The sequence below is a fragment of the Dreissena polymorpha genome, chromosome 3 (assembly GCF_020536995.1).
Source record: "Dreissena polymorpha isolate Duluth1 chromosome 3, UMN_Dpol_1.0, whole genome shotgun sequence".
NCBI classification, from domain to species: domain Eukaryota; kingdom Metazoa; phylum Mollusca; class Bivalvia; order Myida; family Dreissenidae; genus Dreissena; species Dreissena polymorpha.
In genome coordinates this window covers 35300342-35322012 of record NC_068357.1, presented here as the reverse complement: position 1 = coordinate 35322012, position 21671 = coordinate 35300342, and the positions used below count along the sequence as shown (strand labels likewise).

The window sequence follows — 21671 nt, the reverse complement described above, 5'->3', positions numbered from 1 at the left end:
GGCAGAAAAAGGTGAAAACCCTAGGGGTAACCTTAAGCGGGTCCACGCTTGCCGGTAGAATGCACGGAAGTCTTAAATTCTGACTTGATTAATCCATTTACTTCAAGACTTCTAACCTGGACGAATTCCGAAAGGAATACGACCAGTTATAGGAAGACGGCCTGTTATGGCCAGAAGTGTAATAGAAGAATAACTTTTAGATGAGGTCCCTCCAAATCCTAGGATCTAAGATCTGAGTTCAATAGGTCCTAAGCCATCTTCAAGACTGTAGCCGCTATGCGGTCAATCTGATAGGCAATCCTATGTATCAGAACTCTTGTTGATTCCAGTAGCTTGAAAATATGCACTGCCGTAGGAGCAATAGAAAAGCAGAAGTCGATACAAATGTCGTCTTGCTAATCCTGCTAGCGTCATTAATGTGTCCCAACTGTTCCGTGACACTGACTGCAAAGTATGTAGCCGACAGGTAAAGGCGGTTAAAACAATTCATCCTTCGGGTCTCGAACATAAATTAATAGAGGTCAAATAGTAATGTTCGACCTCAATGCTAGTCTCCGAGCCCACTTCAGCCGATCTATCTGCAAGACCAGTAGTCTGCATGTAGCCGGTTGAGATAGAAGTACAAATAACAGATATAGCATGATTTGGTAACCGTCGCCAGTAGAACATCAGTATTGAAAAAACACAAAAAGTCATGTAGATTGTTGAATCCATAAAATATAGTATTCAATACAATCATAACCAGGGGTATACAACTATGTAATGTAGACGATACCCGTGATACTAAAAATTGACCGATGAAAACACAGTGGAATACCGGTAATTGGTAAGTGGTGACCGAACCGGACCGGTCAATGACCGGTAACTGTAGCCCGGTGAACGGACCAGTCATAATATGACCGGTGACGTTACCAGTTAAAGACCGAAAAATGGTGGAATCCATATGGTCTGTTATCAATGTCAAGCACTGCTCGGAAAAGAAGATCATGCCAAAAAAATCCAATCCGATGGCGATGAGACATCAGTTATTCTGACCGGTGATCAGTGATCGGTGATATGACCGATGAATGGTGACCGATGTCCGGTGATCGGGACCGGTATAATATAACTGCGTCAGAATGGAAATATCTGGTGCAGAAGAATGACCATCCACGAAGTCATCTGATAATGTTAACCGGAAAACAACGGTAGATTATCAGTATTAATAGGCATAAGTGTCCTTGTAGTCGTAGTGGAGAAAAGAACAGCTTATCCCGAAGCCTGAATGTTAAACGAACTAGTGTTCGTATACAACTACGGCTCGGTGACTGCAACATGTGTGGATGCCATAAGAAGAACCATCACACGTGGAATGGAGACATGATATTCCTAAAGGAATAAAATGGAGAACGTCGATATGACCAGTAGGTTCATTAACGCCTACGTGAGAAGTGGCGACATCCATATAACTTCGATGCCGAAATATTGTTCGGCTACGCTGGAAATATTGTCTTCTACAATATTGTCTCCGTGAGCATTGACATGATCGCTTACGAGCGTATCAACGCCGAGAACTGCTCAATGAAGGAGAGGTATGTTCGATAAATATCCAGTGGTGCTCAATGCAGTCCGCTGATGTCTACGTGAAGGTTGACGACGTCCTCGTTTCCTGCGATGTCGAGATCTGGATCGGCCGAGATGTGGATCGGCTGCGATGAGACCGAGATCTTCTAGAATAACGTCTCCGTGAGTGACGACGTGATCGCTTACGAGAGCCGCGACGATGAGAACTGCTCAACGAAGAAGAGCGTGTCCGATGTCTAATCCTTGATGAAGACGATGTATTCAACGAAGAATAGGAGAATAATTCAATGAAGAAGACCGAGTTCTTCTTCTTGACCGGTGACTGGTGTTATCGGTGGCAGGCCTAACTGATGACTGTTGACCGGTGACCGGAGCGGTGATCAATGACCGGACCGGTGACCGGACCGGACCGTTGACATGACCGGACCGGTGACATGACCGGTGACCGGACCGGACCGGTGACATGACCGGTGACCGGACCGGTGACATGACCGGACCGGTGACCGGACCGGACCGGTGATCAATGACCGGACCGGTGACCGGACCGGACCGGTGACATGACCGGTGACCGGACCGGTGACATGACCGGTGACCGGACCGGACCGGTGACCGGACCGAACCGGTGATCAATGACCGGACCGGACCGGTGACCGGACCGGTGACATGACCGGTGACCGGACCGGTGACATGACCGGTGACCGGACCGGTGACATGACCGGTGACCGGACCGGTGATCAATGACCGGACCGGACCGGTGACCGGACCGGCCGGTCAGACGTCGATCAATGGTCCGTGATCAACGTCCCCGGTGACGTACCGGTCATATCATGACCAGTGTTGTCACCGGATAATGACCGTATGGCGGATGCCAAATGGTCTGGCATTGGTCGATGTCCTTGACCAATGCCATCGGGCAAAGACCGGCTGACGGGTGTCGCCATATGGTCTGATGTTGACCGACTGTCTAAGAGACTTAGCATAGTACGGTCGCGATCGTGCCCGATACCCGGTGACTGATACTGCAACTATCATCCATGATCTGCGAAGTCACCGGGTATTTATCCACTCTTGTTTCTGCGACCATCATGTAGTCGAATATATGAAAAACAAGAGCAAAGCATATTCAACCATAAACTGGTCACAGACCAGATTATCATACGGCACATAAAATCATTATTTGACCATAATGAAAATTATAATAATACTGCCGTAGATCATAAATTAAACAAAAGTTTAATTCAAAACAGATGAAAAATAAAATGACGATCAATTAGATTGTCATACGGAACGTTAAAATCATTATTGCACACAATGGCAAATGATAAACAATCTGTCAATAGAAGAACACGCTTTGCACGATCTCGTAACACATTAGAAGAACATGCTTTGCACGTTCTAGCAATGTATTAGAAGAGCACGTTTTGCACGTGGTCGTTCGCGCCTGAAAACACCCAGCATGGTAGAAATAAACCATTGTTCGATAAAAACAAGCATGGCTTACCTTTTACAAATGAAACAAAATCCATTAAATCCACACAAATTAATCCGAATGAGAAATAAAAAGATAAATAACACAATTTATCTATTCAAAACCCCAATCAACCAAGTGAAAAACAATATTTTAATTCAGAGCCGTAAAAGACACGTATACACCTGGTTGATCCGGAAAGAATATTGAGGGTTGGTTACCGATTTTTGGCTAGGTTGCATTGCACTATGTTTAACCTGGCCTGTATTACGGTATTGAGGTGGCGGATTCCCAGTTAAAATTCCGGATGAGTTATTTCCCCTTGGAAAGTATAAGCATACGATAACAGGTCAGTATTTATGACATTAAAATCAGTCAATGGTGGGATAGAGGCTCATAACTCTGCTACCAGTGTGCTCCCCAGTCCTATGCATTCATGGACCTTGAGAAAACGTGCATAATTGTTTAACGGTAAGCATTTTATTTGAGATATATGAAGAATGTTAAAAAAGTAGAAACTGAACCACTAATTCAGACAATAAGAAACCCAATGAAATAAGCCGGTGAAAGTAAGTGGAATGTAACCTTAAGTGTGATGCTTAAAACACTGTAAAATCATTTAATAATATGAACATGAAATTTCTTCTATATCTAAGATGGGGTACATTCCTATATTTGTGGATTTTTATCATGTCTAATATAATTCTTTTTCACATAAAAACCTTTGTTGAACATTTGATTTCATGTTTGAGCAGATCCACAAAAATAGTGTCCCTAAACACATATAATTTTACAGTAATAGAAGTCAGAGGATTGTAATTTACATATAATAGTTTAAAGTAACAAGAGCACCGCATAACGGGTGCCAAGCTCAGCTGCGGATGCAGTTTTGAATACTGTGAAACCATTATTATTCGTCACACATTAATTTCCGTCTTTTTCGTCCTTCGACCGATGGACGAATTCAAGATCCTAACGAACAATCATGTCCCATATTTGAAACAAATTAGACTGAATTACCATAGGCATGAGGCATTTAAATCCAGCGTAATCCACGCATATACACAGGGCTCGAAATTAACACTCGCACACTCGCAAAATGCAAGAAAAAAGATTGCAAGGTAAGTTATAAGCCACTAGTATTTTTTGCAAGTAAAGAACTAGTGAAAAAAAACGAGTTATATTGCTTAATGCGTTTGACAGCGTGAACACTAAACCGTAGGTCAATTTTTTGAACGTCCGAATACCCATATGCGGAAGCACGCACCTTGTTTGTAGACTGGTATACTTATAGTACAGATACCCGGATGGTATTGATACAAAGAACATGAAACAGTCGACTATTCACACTCAAGTTAAATCCGGTTTTGAAACAAAGAGGTGTAGATTATACAGTGTACTGATAACTGACATTTCCTGTAAAAGGCAAATGCAATAAGGCTGTATCGAATGCGTCGACTTCGTTTAGGTATAATAGTGTTGATTAGCGCTTATTGTTAACAACTTTATTACCCATTGTGTGTATTGTGTTTTTCAGGGGTGTTGCAGATTATACAGGCAACACGCGGCGAATCCGGATTAAAGACAATACTATTAAACGCAATTAAAATATGACGATGTGTGATCAACACCTGACTGAAATATATTCTGCGTTTTTATTACAAATTAATAAAGAACATATTGATTTGTGTTTGGTTGTCCGTGATTGTAATGGGAAAAGACTAATTGGCAATTGGCTTCGTTGTTTAAAACACTCGTTAACGGTTATTCAGTCCCACTTATCTGCTAATCATAACAAAGAACGTGTCAATGACATAAAATAATAAGGGACAGTTACTATCACCTGCAATAACAGACTTGTTAATTGGCATATGCCAAAAAAGGCCCACCTCCTGCAAGTGACTACCAAGTGTCACCCCTCTTTCCCCAGCACGATTTTTTCGCAACCGCGTATTATATGTATTACAAACAAATCGGACGCTTTTTTTTCAAAACCAGAAATGGACGAATTTAAGTGCTGACAAAATAGTCATTTTATTAAAAAAGGACGAAATTTCGTGCTGACGAAAATAAATGGTTTCACAGTAGATGAAAGCTTGTCAGATTTTTTTCTTTCTTTTATAGGACAGTGACCTTTACCTTTGACCTAGTTACCCAAAAATGGGTGTGGCATGTAGAACTCATCAAAGTGCAGCTACATATGAAGTTTCAAAGTTGTAGGTTGAAGCACTTTGATTTTAGAGCCAATGTTCAAAACCTTGACAAAATGTTAAGGTTTTAGCACGACGCGGACGACGACGGACACGACACGACGAGCTGGCTATGACAATACCTCGGGTTTTCTCCGAAAACAGCCGAGCTAAAAAAAAGTTATGAAGCTGCGTGTTACCAGAAAAGTGAAGATTTTAAAGTAAACAATAATGGAATGTTAGCTGATGTATGATGCCCTTAAAGTAAGTCAATATAATGTCACCTGAAATATAACGCTTTCAATGTATATGAGTCCAACATAAAATGTGATGATTTTAATTCAAAAGAGTGAAACGTAACCTAAAATTTAATGCTTTGAATGTGAGTGAGTGAAATTCAACATGCAATGCAATGTTTTTAATAGAAAGGAGTGTTTTCTGAAATGTGATGCTTTCAAGGAAAAAAAAAGAAAAGTAACCTGAAATGTTATGCTTTCCATGTAAAAGTGAGAACTCGTACCTAATATGTAATGCTTTTCATGTAAAAATGAGAAATGTTACCTGAAATGCGATGCTTTCCGGCCACTGGACGATCTTCATGCTGTATATCTGACCATAACTCACTTTGAAGTCCTGGGAAAGAGGCCTGCAGAGACGGAAAACCAAATGAAACACTTTTCAGTATTTCTGACGTCTTGAATAATAATTTCTGGGCTAGAGTCAGTGTTTTTAAATATTGTATTAATAATTTTTTACACCTACCATTTACATTCCATTGCATGAAAAGCTGAATGCTTATTGAGACTGTCTTGATACATTTTGTCTTTCAAAAATTCAATATAAATGTTCTTTCACTTTTTAAAGGCTGTTTTGTTGCAATAGTAAATGTTATTGTTTTAAATGTAGTGTGACTGATGACTGTAAAAAGTATAATCTGTTTATATGTTTACTCTTAAACTAAACATAAATTTGGTCACTCTTACCTAAATTTAATGATTTAATGATATAAATAATATTTTTAGATTCAACGCTATTTTATTGGCTTCAAAATCAGAATACAAAGTAGAGAAGAAATAGAAACGAATCTTACTTCATATTAGTTCTTGAGACCTCCTTGTTATTAAAGAGGATCTTCACAAATATCATGCACTTGGAGACGTCTGCTCTTCTCCTTTGCTCGTCCCTGTTTGACAGACATGAATTTAATGCTTGTAAGGATGTGATATGTCTATTATGAAATAATTAACACATATTAAAGTGTCTATGAGGCAGTAAATAAAGGGAACTACAAATCATAGAAACATTTTTTTTAATGACAGGGCATAAACAATACCAATATATCAATATAAAATTACTAAAATTGAAAAATTTAGTAGAAATATCAGAGATGACACTGTGTGCTTTTCTTGTATTTTTCCTTTACAATACTATTCTTCCATTAGCAAAAATCCACTTAATGTACATGCATGAAGCCCCATTTTCCTATACCAAGCTAAAGTCATACATACAGATTGCAGTTCTGTGTTGGAGTGATTGTTGCCGTGTTGGAGAGCTCGAGATGCAGTTTAGGCTCGCCGGGGCGTCTGCGGTTCTCTCTCGCCTTCTTTTCAACGGATTCCCTCACCGTGGCATCGTCAAAATGGCTCGGTTCATCAGGGGGCGTCAGATCAGCCTCTGACAGGAGCTCTAGGTCTTTCTCATGCTGCTCCTGTTTTTGATATGATTATTTGAACAGCATTCTGAGAAAATGGGGTTTAATGCATGAGCGTAAAGTTTCATCCCAAATCAGGGATGACATTTTCCACTTTTGTTGTATTGTTTGCTATTCTTGACAAAATTCCAGATTACGCAGATAAAGTTGTCCCTGATTAGCCTGTGTTGGCTGCACAGACTAATCTGGGATGACACTTTACGTGCAAGCACGAAGCCCTGTTTTCCCACAATGAGGCTTATTTTGAGAACAAATGTCAGGCTTCCCGATAGAATTGAATTGATTTGAAGAAAATATGAAGTGAACCTGCAAAAAAAGACAATTTGCTATCATGCTAGTCTTTTATGTTTTCCTAAAGTAGTGCATCTTTTATTTTATTGAATTTTAGGCTTTGTTATATGATTGATTTGCTTTGAATAATTTAAATCGCAAATAAAATCAACAAAAGATTACATTTGCAATTTATTATGTTAGGCTTTTAAATCCTTTAATATTTCTACCGTTGTCAAAACAAACAATTCAGCAAAAAACAGGCTTTTCTTATAATAAATTGCCTTAAATTGAATGCTTCATAATACTCAAAAAAACATAAAGTGAGCCTTTCTCTTTGAAAACCGGGCTTAATGCATGTGCCGATTGCACAGGCTAATCTGGGACAACACTATGCACATGCATTAAGCCCAGTTTTCCCAGAATGAGGCCAAAGTTTAACTTACATCATCCTCCGCACCACTCCTGATGCTCTGCTTGGACCCGATCTTCTTGCGCCTCTTGTCAACCCTCTTCTGAGCCTCAGCCTGAAAAATAATGACACCTTTTTATTCTCACCATTTTGGGAATGTGGCTGGTTACCTTTGGAATGGGAAATATCCAGGCGTTTTAACTAACATTGGGAAATTAGTGTTGTTGTTGTTTTGCTAACGAATGATTGAGAATTAAGAAGTTTCAATATTAAATTTGACTAAGGTTCAACTTATAGATGGGAGATGAACTAAATGTTGAGGTCTAAAAAGAAATAATTTTTAAATCTTTAAGCTTCCATTGGGAATTGTTAGGTCCCATTTGGGAAAAATACATACTTTTATTCATTGGCAATGGGGCAGAAAACAAGCCCTGAATTCAAAAGAAAACAAGAGATGTGCTTGTCAGAAACACAATGCCCCCTATTTCGCCGCTTTGAAATAAAATTTCAATATATCATTTGGCAAGTTTAGAAATTATCTCCCTTTTAAAGCTTATTACTTCCCTTGGATTGTATTTTTTTACTTTTGACCTTGAAGGATGACCTTGACCTTTCACCACTCAAAATGTGCAGCTTAATGAGATACACATGCATGCCAAATATCAAGTTGCTATCTTCAATATTGAAAGAGTAATGGCCAATGTTAAAGTTTTCGGACGGACAGATGCACAGACTGACAGACTTACAGACTGACAGACGGACTGACGGACAGTTCAACTGCTATATGCCATCCTACCGGGGGCATAAAAACACACTGACTGATCAGGGATAGAAATGAACTTTAAACTGTAGGTTTCACAGACTCGAAACTTTCTTCAGTAATTTGGAAGCCCAGCCAAACAGCAAGTAGCCAAGAACCATTTACAAGTCTTTATTATCTAATACTTATTTTTATCAAAAAACAAAATTGAAAAATATTCTAAAATTGCTGTAAAGACATTATGCTGATAAGATGCCGAAAAACTGTTAAAGCTTTATGACGCCTTATGACTTAACTTTAGAGCAACCTGTAAACAAACACTTTCCATATTATTAAGTTTCATTATGATTTCAAAAGTAACATAACGTGTCGCCCTTTCAGAAATATAATCAAAGGATGTGTGTTAATGATTAACAGGTAATTCATATAATGTGAGCGCTTCACTCAAGAAGGAGAGACGGTATACAATATGTATAGATTCACAGACACATAAACAAGTTGTAATGGTATTAACTAATATATCAAACTCTTTATTTCCCATGTTTGTGACACAACTTAAAACTCAGAACTTGACACAATAACCAACAGTTTTCGATATGTGGTGTTCTGGTAAACACCATATATGAACTACACTTTGAGATTCCATTCCGTGATTTTGTTAATGAAATGAAAAGCATCTGACTTCCAAAAGTAAACAAGAGCTGTCAGAGGACAGCGCGCTCGACTATTCGAGTGCTTGACAGTATAACGTAAGCCATCATGGAGAGAGGGGGGGGGGGGGGGGGGGGGGTATAATGTGGGTGTGTGATCATTTAATAGATGATCTTTCAAAAATAAGAAAACTAAAAATTTTTTTTTTTTTAGGGGGGGGGGGGGGTGGGGGGGTGGTGGGAGAGGGGGGGTATAATGTGGGTGTGTGATCATTTAATATTTGATCTTTGAAAAATAAGAATAACAAATTATTATTTTTTTTTGTGGGGGGGTGGGGGGGGGTTTGAGGGGGGCGTGGGGGATGGTTTGGGTGGAGTGCATTGTGGTATGTCAGGTAAGTGTTGTTTTGTCAAACTTTAACATAGATTTATAAATAATATGCATATTCTAAGTATAAAAGGGGCCATAATTCTGTCAAAATGCTTGATACAGTTGTCAGCTCTTGTTTATAGGTTGGGGTCATGATGGTAAACAAGTATGCTAAATATGAAAGCAATATGTCAAGGGACACAGGAAATATTTGGGGTAGTACGCAAACTTTAACATAGATTTATCAATAATACGCATATTCTAAGTATAAAAGGGGCCATAATTCTGTCAAAATGCTTGATAGAGTTGTCTGCTCTTAAACAAGTATGCAAAATATGAAAGCAATATGTCAAGGGACATTGGAAATATTTGGGGTAGTACGCAAACTTTAACATTTGCACGCAAACACCAACGCCAACGGGAACGGCAACGCTGACGCCGGGGTGAGTAGGATAGCTCCACTATATATATATTTCATATATAATAGTCCAGCTAAAAAAACTTGTATACCCCTTTTATTTAACCTCATTGATCCTATTAAGAAACATGATACCATTTTTTTTAAGAAGCATAAATTAAAATCTAACACAACTTTATTTCTATTTTTTTATTTATTTTCTTTGTATATTGGTACCTCCAATATTTCAAGAATATGTTGTTGATGATAATCATGTTGACAACCTCAAAATTCAGTCATAACTAAAACATGTCATTAGTTGTTTGATAACTATTAACCTCTGAGATACGCATTTTGATGTGTATGTAGTTCCTTAGAAAATCTAATTAAATTTAAGACCTTTCTTACCAGATTCAAGTTTGAAAGGCTTTATTTCCAAGCCTGAGGTACTGATCAGAAGCAAACAGCAATAAAACCTGAACAAACTGCGAATAACTCGCAGGCTGTTCCGGTATTATGCTGGTTGCATTAAGCCACTTTCGCTTTGCTTTCGAAGGGAAAGGGCAACTTTGGACCCTGACCTTGGCCTGTATCTGATTCTGGTAGCGTTTCATCTCCTCCTCATAGGTCAGCATGTTGCGCCTGTACTCCCGCTCATGTTCATCGCGCAGCTCTTCAATCTCTGCCAGGACTTCCTGTTTCCAGACACGCTCATCCTCCACCTTGTTCCCATCCTCCCTGAAGAGCAGTAAGCATGCAGCTCAACACTTTACCACTTAGATACGTATATATCACTTTACCACTTAAATACGTATTTACCACTTGACCACTTAGATCCGCATTTTCACGCATTTGTAGTCCCTAAGAAAATTATATTAAACTAAAGACCTTTCTTACTAGATTCAAGTTTTTAAGGCTTCATTTCCAACTCTTAGATACTGATGAGCAGCAAACAGCATAATACCTGAACAGACTGCGAGTTACTCTCAGGCTGTTCTGGTTTTAATGCTGTTTGCACATAGCCATTTTTACTTTGCTTCTAAATTGGAAAGGGTTAACTGCATTTGAAAGTGGTTCTTACAGTGTCATCCCAGATAAGACTAATCAGGAACAAAACTTTATGCTTTATCTGAAATTGCTAAAAAGAGACTTCCTTTAAATAAAAATACAATAAAAGCAGAAAATGTCATTCCTGATTAAACTTTGCAGAGTGCACAGGCTAATCTGGGAGGAAACTTCATGCTCATGCATTTAGCCCAGTTTTCCTAGCATTAGGCCAATTTGTTATTGAAAACTGGTTGTTTAGATCTTTTAATGATTCTAAAATCTGACTACAGAGAAAAATATGTAACTGTACAACATTTTTCCATTTCTGACCAGATAACAAGGACTGACCGAAGCGAACTCGACTAGTCTCCCACTTCCATAGGGTAATGTGCATTTGGTGTCAGTAACCTGATATAATGACCACAAAGACATATTTGAAACTTTAATCTGGTGTTGCTTTATGGTAAATGTGTTCTTGAATCTGAAAAATCATAAATTATAACAAGAATCCTAACCATGCCAAGAATCTAAGAGTTTTAACTTTTTACCATTTAATTTGCATTTATTTCATTTCCTTAAATTGTTTGAATATTCTCAAAATATTGTTGCCAAAAAGGCTAGTCACATAATTTTACAATATTTTAATACAATAAATTATAATAATATTATTATAATATTATAATACAATAATATTTTACAAGTTTGCTTCCCTTGATTGATATCAGGCCCCCTTCATTATAACTCAGCAGTGCCCGTATCCACAAACTTTAAGTCTACATAATACCAGTAGACTCAGACTTATATTTCCCAAATGTAAAAATCAATTTTCAAGAGTTATCAACTCATTTTAAATTAATGAAAAGTGATCTTTGTGTAGTTCTCTTTATATTGAATGTGATAATTTTATAATACTAATCATGGATAAAACGATATTTCAATTATTTTCTTAAGTCTGAGTCAATAAACAGAGGGGGTAATCATGTGATAATCAAGATGGCGACGTCCAAGACGAGACAGTTATTTTTCGCCATTTTATACCCTTCATTAATTTTGTTTAATTTTTAAATGACCCTCACTTTTCAGCCATATCAGTAAACATACGATATGCGTTTATTTCGTATTAAAATTCACTTTATATCTCGGCTTTACTCCCTGCAAATTTTCTTAGTGGAGCTTTAATTAGGTCATCCCGCTAAGAAACTTTGAAGTGAGTAAAGTTGAGAAAAAGAGCGAATATCAACACAAATAAACACTAGTAACTTTCTTGCTTATATGGCTGGAAAGTGAGCGGCATTTAAACAATAAATACAAGTATTAAAGGGTATAAAACGGGGAAAAAATACCTGCCTCGGCATGAACGTCGCCATCTTGACTATCATGTGATTACCCTCTCTGATAAATGATACTTAAAACATTGGTGAATTCGAGCCCAGGTCCATTTCCACTGGACTCACTTCCTGATCTGCAACTTGACAGGTGTGTTGGTAAACGTCTGCAGTTCCCGCTCTTTCTTTATCGCCTTCCACGTGGCCAGGATGTGCCTCAGCAGCGTGCGGTCCGTCTTCTCCTCTCGGTCACGCTGCTGGCGGGTCTGACTGCAAACGGTTTCATGCATGAGCCCAAAGAGTCATCCCAGATTAGCCTGTGCAGTCCGCTAATCAGGCTAATCAGGGACGACACTTTCGCTTGGATTGGATTTTCTAAGAGAAGAGACCTGCTTCAAAAGAAACATTAGGAAAAAAAGAAAGTGTTGTCCATGACAAGCCTGTGTTGGCTGCACAGGCTAATCGGGGATGACACTTTATGCACATGTATTAAACCCTGGCGGGTTCTTCTGGAAATGGGACAGCGTTAATAAATTAACGATTTAGCACTCAGATATCTACTTTGACGTGTTTGCTGTCCCTTAGAATATCCTATGAAATTAAGGCCGTTCTTACAAGATTCAATTCTTAAAGGCTTAAATTTATATCCCTAAGGTACTGATGAACAGCAAACAGCATTAAACCTGAACAGCCTGCGAGTTACTCCTGGTGTTTCCTGGTATTGAGATTACACAATCAGTTACATACATGATTTCTGCCCTGTAGTCCTGCAGACGTCTGTCATAGTTGGAGCGATCTGTCAGGTTGTACTCACTCTGTTAAACAAAGTATTTAAAAAAATATTTGAGCCTTGCACTTGGAAAACAGGGCTTAATGCATGTGTATATTATGTCGTCCCAGATTAGCCTGTGAAGTCCTTTCAGGAAAATCAGAGACGACACTTTCTGCATAAAATTGACTTTCACTAAGAAGAGAATTCTTTTGAACAAAATATATCATAAAGCTAGGGTGTTTTCCCTGATTAGCCTGCACAGACTGCACAGGCTAATCTGGGAAGACACTTAACCCTTTCAGTGCTGGAACCAAATTTTGAAGGCCTTTGCAAACAGTTTAGATCCAGATGAGACGCCACAGAACGTGGCGTCTCATCAGGATCCAAACTGTTTGCTATTCTGATAGAATTCTTTGAAAAAAATCGAACAAAATGCTAATTTTAGAAAATCAGCAGAAGACATTTTTGCAGACGACAAATTTCCCAGCATGCATTAGGCCCTGTTTTCCCAGAGCAGGGCTTATTTTATTTCTTAGTTTACTTGGCATATTTTTTTCACAATGGTGTTTTTACCACCACAAGACTTATGTAAATGAATGAACAAATATCTCGGCATTAAACATTATGTAATTTTATTTTGCAATGCATGCTAGTTTTACAGCCCTGAAAATGACATTGCTGCTAAATGGATAATATGGAAAATACCTTCAAATACATGCTTAATATCATTATTAGGGAATTTAAAGCCTTTAGATAAAACACTGCTATAACAGGCTCCATATCTATAGGTCTTGCATGTTTTTTGAAAAAAACACACACAAAAAACAATTAAAAGCCGAAAAAGCCAAAACAAAAGCAATAGTTGCCTGATATAGTTTATATGTATGAGCACTGTTTGAATAATTTTGTATATATAAAACTAACTTAACAGGCAAGGAGGGTCACATCCCTCTTAAATAGAGAAAATATTAACTGTTTTTTTTAAGAAAAGCAAAATACAAGTTAAGTTGACCCTTGAAAACCAATAAAATTACAACTTAAGTCATACATATATTCAAATTTAAGGATTTTTCAAAGTAAGATGTACGACATTTAAGGCAATTATTTGTATGAATTATGACTTGCTTGTTCATAAAATTAATAAAAATATTAATAAATTAAAACAAGTATAATAGCTGTCAAGAATAAACAATATTTTACTTACACTATATATGCTGAAGTTAACCTGTTTATGTTGAAGTATAACATTTGGCATGTCTTAAGGTAGAAGCAGACAAATGAGATATCGATAAAACTACCTTCACATTTTAACACATTGATTTTATGTGTTAAATTTATGTTCATTATCAAAAGCGTTTTATCTAATAAAGTCACATAAATAAAAAAAATATGTTTGATCATTTTTGTCAATAAACGATAGAATAAAACGAAACATTTCATTATTTGTTAAAAAACAGTAAGTTAACAAAATTCACATCAATGCTATTTGCTGAATAGCAATACAAACTTTTACATTTTTGGCTTCGAGAGAATAAAAATGTACACACAGAAATGAAATTGCCTTACCACAAACAACAAACAGACACGCAACATTATTTTCTAGTCAAACTGAGCATATATTGACCTGTTCACAATACTGGTGTACATAACTAACTGCATGCCTACAGTGCAGAATCTCTCAAAATGTTTAATCAACATCTGGAATCTGTTGGTTTGTTTATGAAAGTATTCACCCAGCACTGGTACTTGTGAGCTTGAGCTGGAAGTACCATCAATTGACTCAATTTCAACAAACCTTGTGAGCTGCAATATGGTCTTGAAGGTGAAGGGCTGAGTTCTTCAATGCCTTCAACTGAATAAGAAAAAAATAACATTTTAATGCATTCACTTACTTGCAAACATTTTGTCACTCTAACATGATTCAATCACTAATTGTGTAAGTGAAATATTTTTCTATTAAGAAGAGACCCGAACTCCTTTAACTCTTTCAGTGCGGGAACCGAATTTTGAAGGCCTTTGCAAACAGTTTGGATCCAGATGAGATGCCACAGAACGTGGCGTCTCATCAGGATCCAAACTGTTTGCTATTCTGATAGTATTTTTTTGAAAAAAATCGAAGAAAATGCTAATTTTAGAAATTCAGCAGACAACATTTTAGCAGACGACAAATTTCCCAGCATGCAAAGGGTTAAACCAAAATTCCATAAAAGAGGAAAGTGTTGTACCTGATCAGAATGTGCAGGCTGCACAGGCTTATGGGACTACACTTTACCCTCCAGCATTAAGCCCAGATTTTGCAGAAAGCATCTCATACATATCGGAGCACATTTGAAACTGTACAGTGTAAACTTTTACAATCGAATAATTTCATAGTTTTATCTAAACATAGAGTCAAAAAGCAAACAAATTAAGCTTTCTACTTGTGATTTTTTTAACCACACATTTATTTTATCTTCTATCTATTTTTAGAATGCCATGCATTTCAATGCAACTCATACAAAATGCAGTTAACACTAAACAACATGAGCTCCCATACCTTCTCCCCTAGGTACGCGGTCATGTTCTTCCTCTCCCTGATCACGTACTGCTCGTAGAGGCTGGTGAGCTTCTGTGCCAGGGCGTGCTCCTTGCTGTACAGGTGGTGGTGCGTGAAGAACACCTGCAGGGTGTTTGTATAGCGTTATATTTTATAGCCAAAGCCTTTTGGATTGCAAAATATACAGCAATTAACCATAATATAGGGGAAAATAAAACAGTATTAATATGATTATAAATAACAATATTCCAATTATTAATAAATGCATGTTGAACTGCATTTTTAAACTTATATTATAAAGATCTACAGAATTATATCACTGTATAATAAACTCAACAAGCCAATTATTAAGAAAATTGTTTTTTAGAAAATTTTGGCATCTTTTATTTTGAAAAATTTTGGTCAGATTTTTGGGGAAAACTTTTTGAATTTTGGGAAACAGCCTGTGATAGGCTGTAATTTTGGGCAAAAACTCCCTGACCTGGTTGAGGTCCACGTCCAACTGGTAGTGGCCGATGCCCTCTGTGGTGCCGTCTATGTACCGGCTGTCAAACTCACGGATCACAGCCTGTACGGAAGCAAAGGGGGCAATTGTTTGAACCTCCTCCTGGTTTAACTGGGCTTTAAAAGTGTAGTCTGCACAGGCTAATCAGGGATGCTACATTCTGCTTTTTATGGAAACTTTTCTGTTTAAAGATAGTCTCTTCCAAACAAAAATCCAGTTTCACTGACAAGTGTCATCCCTCATTAGCCTATTTGGACTGCAGTTTTCCCAGAACAAAACTTAATTATTTGATTGTTCATTAAAAGTGCTGCCGTTCTCAACATTATTTAAGTCATATCTAGGAAGTATGTTAACCCATCTTTATCTTTTCCTGGTTCCGCTGAATTACCAGTAATAAGGGCACATACATTTTTCAGCAACTGACAACTGCCGTACTTGAACCAGCAGTAAGGGAAGAATGGCTATATTAATGAGCAACGCTCTAGGAAAACTGGGTTTAACCCTTTGCATGCTGGGAAATTTGTCTAAAATTTGCTAAAATGGCATCTGCTGAATTTCTAAAATTAGCATTTTCTTCGTTTTTTTTCAAAGAATTCTATCCGAATAGCAGACAGTTTGGATCCTGATGAGACGCCACGTTCTGTGGCGTCTTATCTGGATCCAAACTGTTTGCAAAGGCCTTCAAAATTCGGTTCCCGCACTGAAAGGGTTAATGCACATGCGTAAAGTGTTCTGGGTTTTTGTTGCCTGCATATATAAGCCATTTTACCTTTGCTTCTGAGCTGAAAAGGGTGCACTAAATGATTGAATTAGTATGCGTAGAGAACATTTTGCACACAATTAAACGAATATCTCCCTGGCCAGTTATATTCAACGATCAAATTTATTAAAACTAAGGGGTTAAACAGTGGTATAAGAATTCACTGACAAAGCACCCTATGAACAATATAGACATAACTGAAATGGTGATTTTAAACCCTTTACCAAAAATATGCATTTTGACGAGTTTGTAGAACCTTAGAAACTCAAATTAAATTGAAGACTTTTCTTAACAGATTCAAGTTTTTTAGAGGCTTCATTTTCAACCCTTAGATAACGATAAGATGCAAGCAGCTTAGAACCTGAAAAGACTGCGCATTACTCTCAGGTAGTAGTACTCAGGGTTTTTTCCTGGTGTTACGAAGTGGCATTTGACCCCTCAATATGTAAAAAAATGAGTCACAAACTATCCATCATTGTGAATAAATGAGCCCAAAAAACTGTTCAACATTGTGAAAAAATCAGTCACAAACTTCTCAGAATTGTGAAAACCACACATTCTCAAAGAAGGAAAAGAATGGGGGTTAAAAGCCCTACCTTCTTGTAGTCGAGCTTCAGGACGGGCTCCACCTCCTCGGGCATGGGGGGTCGTGAGGGGAGGGATCTGAGGGGGTCAGGCAGGGCTAGCAGGCTTCCGTCCTCTCCAAACCATGCCCGGCTACTCTCTCGGCCCTGAAAAGTACAAACATTTGAGCCTCCTTTGGTTTATGGAAAGATCAGCCTGCTTAACCCTTTGCATGCTGGGAAATTTGTCGTCTGCTAAAATGTCGTCTGCTTAATTTCTAAAATTAGCATTTTCTACGATTTTTTTTCAAAGAATATTATCAGAATAGCAAACAGTTTGGATCCTGATGAGACGCCACGTTCTGTGGCATCTCATCTGGATCCAAACTGTTTGCAAAGGCCTTCAAAATTCGGTTCCCGCACTGAAAGGGTTAAAGTTAGAATACATGAGCCACCATCTGGGAAAACAACCGCTTTGTGGTATCTTTCGTTAAAAGGAAGTTTCTTCTTCGTTTTAATCCAGGTCAGGTGGAAAGTTTCATCCCTAATTAGCCTGTGCACACTGCAGAGGCTTATATAGGAAGGCACTTTACAAACATGCACTAAACCCTGTTTTCCCAAAGCCAAAATCACTTCTTACCCCTTGTAAAATAAATGATTAATTTAATGTATTGACCAGTCCCTCAAAACATGTACAATTGTGTGTTTATTTTCTATAAATCAATAATGATTTCACAAAAACAATTGCATTTTGTCAAAAAAGGATATTGATGGATTTGCCATACATAATAAATCTTAAGTTTAACGAGGCATCTATTTATTGGCAGAACTTCATACTTACATTATAATAGATCTTTTATCTGTGACATTGAAAGGCATATGAGGAAGTACTGTTTTAATTCTGCTGTTAAACCTTTAAAATCATGTTAATTTATTATCTTTGAAGAGAAAATGAAACAAATGCCCAACTTTAAAACTGTTACAGAGTTTCTTTTCACCATTTTTGTCTAAAAGTTGGAAATTTGTATTGCTAGGATTCTTTGATAACAAATACTGTAACAAAAGCACCGAATAACGGGTGCCACGCTGGGCTGCGGGTGCATTTTTGAACAAATGAAAGCTTGTCAGAATTTTTTTTTGTTTAGAGGTCACAGTGACCTTGACCTTTGACCTAGTGACAAAAATATAGGTGTGTCATGTAGAACTTATCAAGGTGGAACTACATATAAAGTTTCAAAGTTGTAGGTGGAAGGACTTTGATTTTAGAGCCAATGTTCAAAACCTTGACAAAATGTTAAGGTTTTAGCACGACGCAGACGGCGGACAACAACGACAGACACGACATGACACGATGAGCTGGCTATGACAATACCTCGGGTTTTCTCCGAAAAACAGCCGAGCTAAAAATGAGAATAAAAATGTGTTCAATATATTATTGACTTAGATTCAACTCTTTGAGCTCGATAGAGAAATTAACCAAATGCTGAAATTTAGTTAATTTTTTATGGGGGGGGGGGATTTCAGCTCAATTTTGACCACAAATATGTATTAATGTATTAGTCCTACCTTTTCAATCTCCTTGAGTAGCCTGTGCTCCATTCTGTTCTGGTTCCTGGAGCCTGCAGACGGACGCTTACCCACGTAGAATCCCTCATCCTCTAGCCTACGTACCTCGAAGTCTGCTCCCACCTTCTGAGTGGCCGGAACTGCGTGGTACAAAAGGGCTTAATGCATGTGCCTAAAGTGTTGTCCTAGATAGCCTGTGCAGTCTACACAGGTTAATCAGGGAAAACACTTTCTGCTTAAACTGGATTTTTGCTAAGAAGAGACTTCCATCAACAAAAATTCAATTTAAGCATTGTGTTATTGTGAAGAGATAAGGAATAGATCATTGTTTTACGAAGTTAGCAGTGGTACATAGAAAAAAATAAAAAAAATAAAGAGAATATTGGGAAAGTATTGTATAAAAAATTAAGTTTATTATGCTAGGGATCGACACAGATCATAGCAAGACTCACTGATATGATGAACTTATTTACACAGAAATGTGTTTGGTGTTTAAAACATGTATGAATCGCAAAGTTTAAAAAAAATAAAGATAAAACATGTTCTAAAAAAGCACTAGTAGAAATTTAAAGTTTAAGCTGATCCATTTGGCATGTAGTACAATAAAAACCTGTATATCATCATACATAGACTAGAGAAAATTTGAAAATTCACAAATTATGAAAAAAGACAGTAGTAGCAGAATTATGAAAATAAACTGCATAAGCCCATGGATATCAGCTGGAAACCTAACTAAACAATCTGAAAGCCCTAAATGTCAACATTCTTTAAGTTAAACATGTCAACAATCTGCAAGTCCTAAATGTCAATCATTAACCGGCAAGTCCAAAAAGTAAACAATCAGCAAGTCCAAAATGCAAACAATGAGCAAGTCCAAAATGTCAACAACCTGCAAGTCCAAAATTTCAACAATCTGCAAGTCAAAAATGTCAACAATCAGCAAGTCCAAAATGTCAACAATCTCCAAGTCTTAGATATCAACAATCTCCAAATCCAAAATGTCAACAATCTGCAAGACCAAATGTCAACAATCTCCAAGTCCTAGATGTCAACAATCTGCAAGCCTTATGTTTGCTTAATATTTTATTTTGATTTAAGAAAAATCTCAACAATAACTTAATTTAAACTTGAGTGGCACTCTCCGAAAACGGGCTTAAATGCATTTGCCAAAACTGTCGTCCCAGATAAGCCTAAGCAGTCCACGGAGGCCAATCACGGACAACAATCTCCACATAGACTGGACTTTCATTTAGTAAAGACTTCCTGTAAACAGAAAATTTCATACAAGCTGTAAGTGTCCTCCCTGATAAGCTTGTGCAGACTGCCTAGGCTAATCTGGGAGGACACTTTACACTAATAAATAGGCTAACCTGGAAGGACACTTTACACTAATGAATAGGCTAATCTGGGAGGACACTTTACACTAATGAATAGGCTAATCTGGGAGGACACTTTACACTAATGAATAGGCTAATCTGGGAGGACACTTTACACTAATGAATAGGCTAATCTGGGAGGACACTTTACACTAATAAATAGGCTAACCTGGAAGGACACTTTACACTAATGAATAGGCTAATCTGGGAGGACACTTTACACTAATGAATAGGCTAATCTGGGAGGACACTTTACACTAATAAATAGGCTAACCTGGAAGGACACTTTACACTAATGAATAGGCTAACCTGGAAGGACACTTTACACTAATGAATAGGCTAATCTGGGAGGACACTTTACACTAATGAATAGGCTAACCTGGAAGGACACTTTACACTAATGAATAGGCTTACCTGGAAGGACACTTTACACACAAGCATTAAGCCCTATTTTCCCCAAAGCAAGGCTAACTTACTTTCAGCTGCAGACGGCACAAAGTAAATCTCGCCCTCCTTTTTGATCTGCTCATTGATATCCGGAGTGTATGCAGCACACATCATAGTGGGCAGGTCGGACACCATCTCATCATCCTGCGTTATCAATGGCTGCTCGTCTTCCGGTTTGTCAGGTTTTGGGGCCCCTTCCTGAAAATAATATTTGGCTTGTCAGTGCTCTAGCTAGGACTTCAAAAAGGGCAGGGTGCTCTTTGTGTTATCAGAGCACTCTTATGTACACAGTTGTATTATCCCTGTGGCATATTTTAAATATAACGTATGTTAAATATTTCCTACTATATATGTTTTCTTTTAAAACTGTGTTTCCAAAAATGTTTTAACTAATTTATCTGGATAAATTAGACAATTTATTGAAACTACTTGCTTTACAAACATGTGATCAGATCAAAAGGGGGCATGGTGGGGGTCCAAGGGGTCATAGTGGCCCCAAGGGGCAACAGGGTGTTGCATACTTCCATTTAAGCCTTCTTGGAGAATTGCTTGTAAAATTCACTTTTACTTGTAGCAGGTGTAAACATATGATGAAGTAAAATTTTGCTTTTGGTCTGTGATGTATTTTGTAAACATGTTGATGTTTGGGGCATAACTTAACAGTATGTTTGGCAAATTCTTAAGTGCACTTTGAATTGTGTACGGCAGCCAGTCAAGGCAGTTTCCATGTTAAGCTTCTTTAACCACACAATAGAAACTGCTAGAGGTCAGAAACAACAATGCAGATGAATCTGAGTGTTTACTTTTTGCCTAGACTTTATTTTCGTTTAGTCAAGACTTATTTTAAACAAAAAGTTCCATACTAGCGGATAGTGTCATTTCTAATGTCTAAGCCTGTGCAGACTGCATTAAGCCCAGTAATCACAAAGCAAGGCTATATATCTTCCCCCCCCCCCTCTAAGATTTTACCTCATCAAAAGCTTC

At 37.7% G+C, this 21671-nt stretch overlaps 1 protein-coding gene across 9 annotated transcripts in view; it reads right to left on the bottom strand.

Moving 5' to 3' along the window:
* LOC127873667 (coiled-coil and C2 domain-containing protein 2A-like) overlaps positions 1-21671 on the bottom strand; it is a 99254-nt gene that overhangs the window by 37829 nt on the left and 39754 nt on the right. For all 9 annotated transcript variants that reach the window (XM_052417582.1, XM_052417588.1, XM_052417580.1 and 6 more), the window contains 13 exons: positions 20717-20885; positions 18865-19004; positions 17332-17466; positions 15952-16038; positions 15471-15593; positions 14730-14786; positions 12910-12977; positions 12292-12432; positions 10372-10528; positions 7648-7728; positions 6729-6928; positions 6311-6403; positions 5782-5866 (listed from right to left, as the gene is read on the bottom strand). In XM_052417582.1, the coding sequence (XP_052273542.1) occupies positions 5782-5866; positions 6311-6403; positions 6729-6928; positions 7648-7728; positions 10372-10528; positions 12292-12432; positions 12910-12977; positions 14730-14786; positions 15471-15593; positions 15952-16038; positions 17332-17466; positions 18865-19004; positions 20717-20885 (1536 nt within the window). The remainder of the gene's footprint in view (positions 1-5781; positions 5867-6310; positions 6404-6728; positions 6929-7647; positions 7729-10371; positions 10529-12291; positions 12433-12909; positions 12978-14729; positions 14787-15470; positions 15594-15951; positions 16039-17331; positions 17467-18864; positions 19005-20716; positions 20886-21671) is intronic.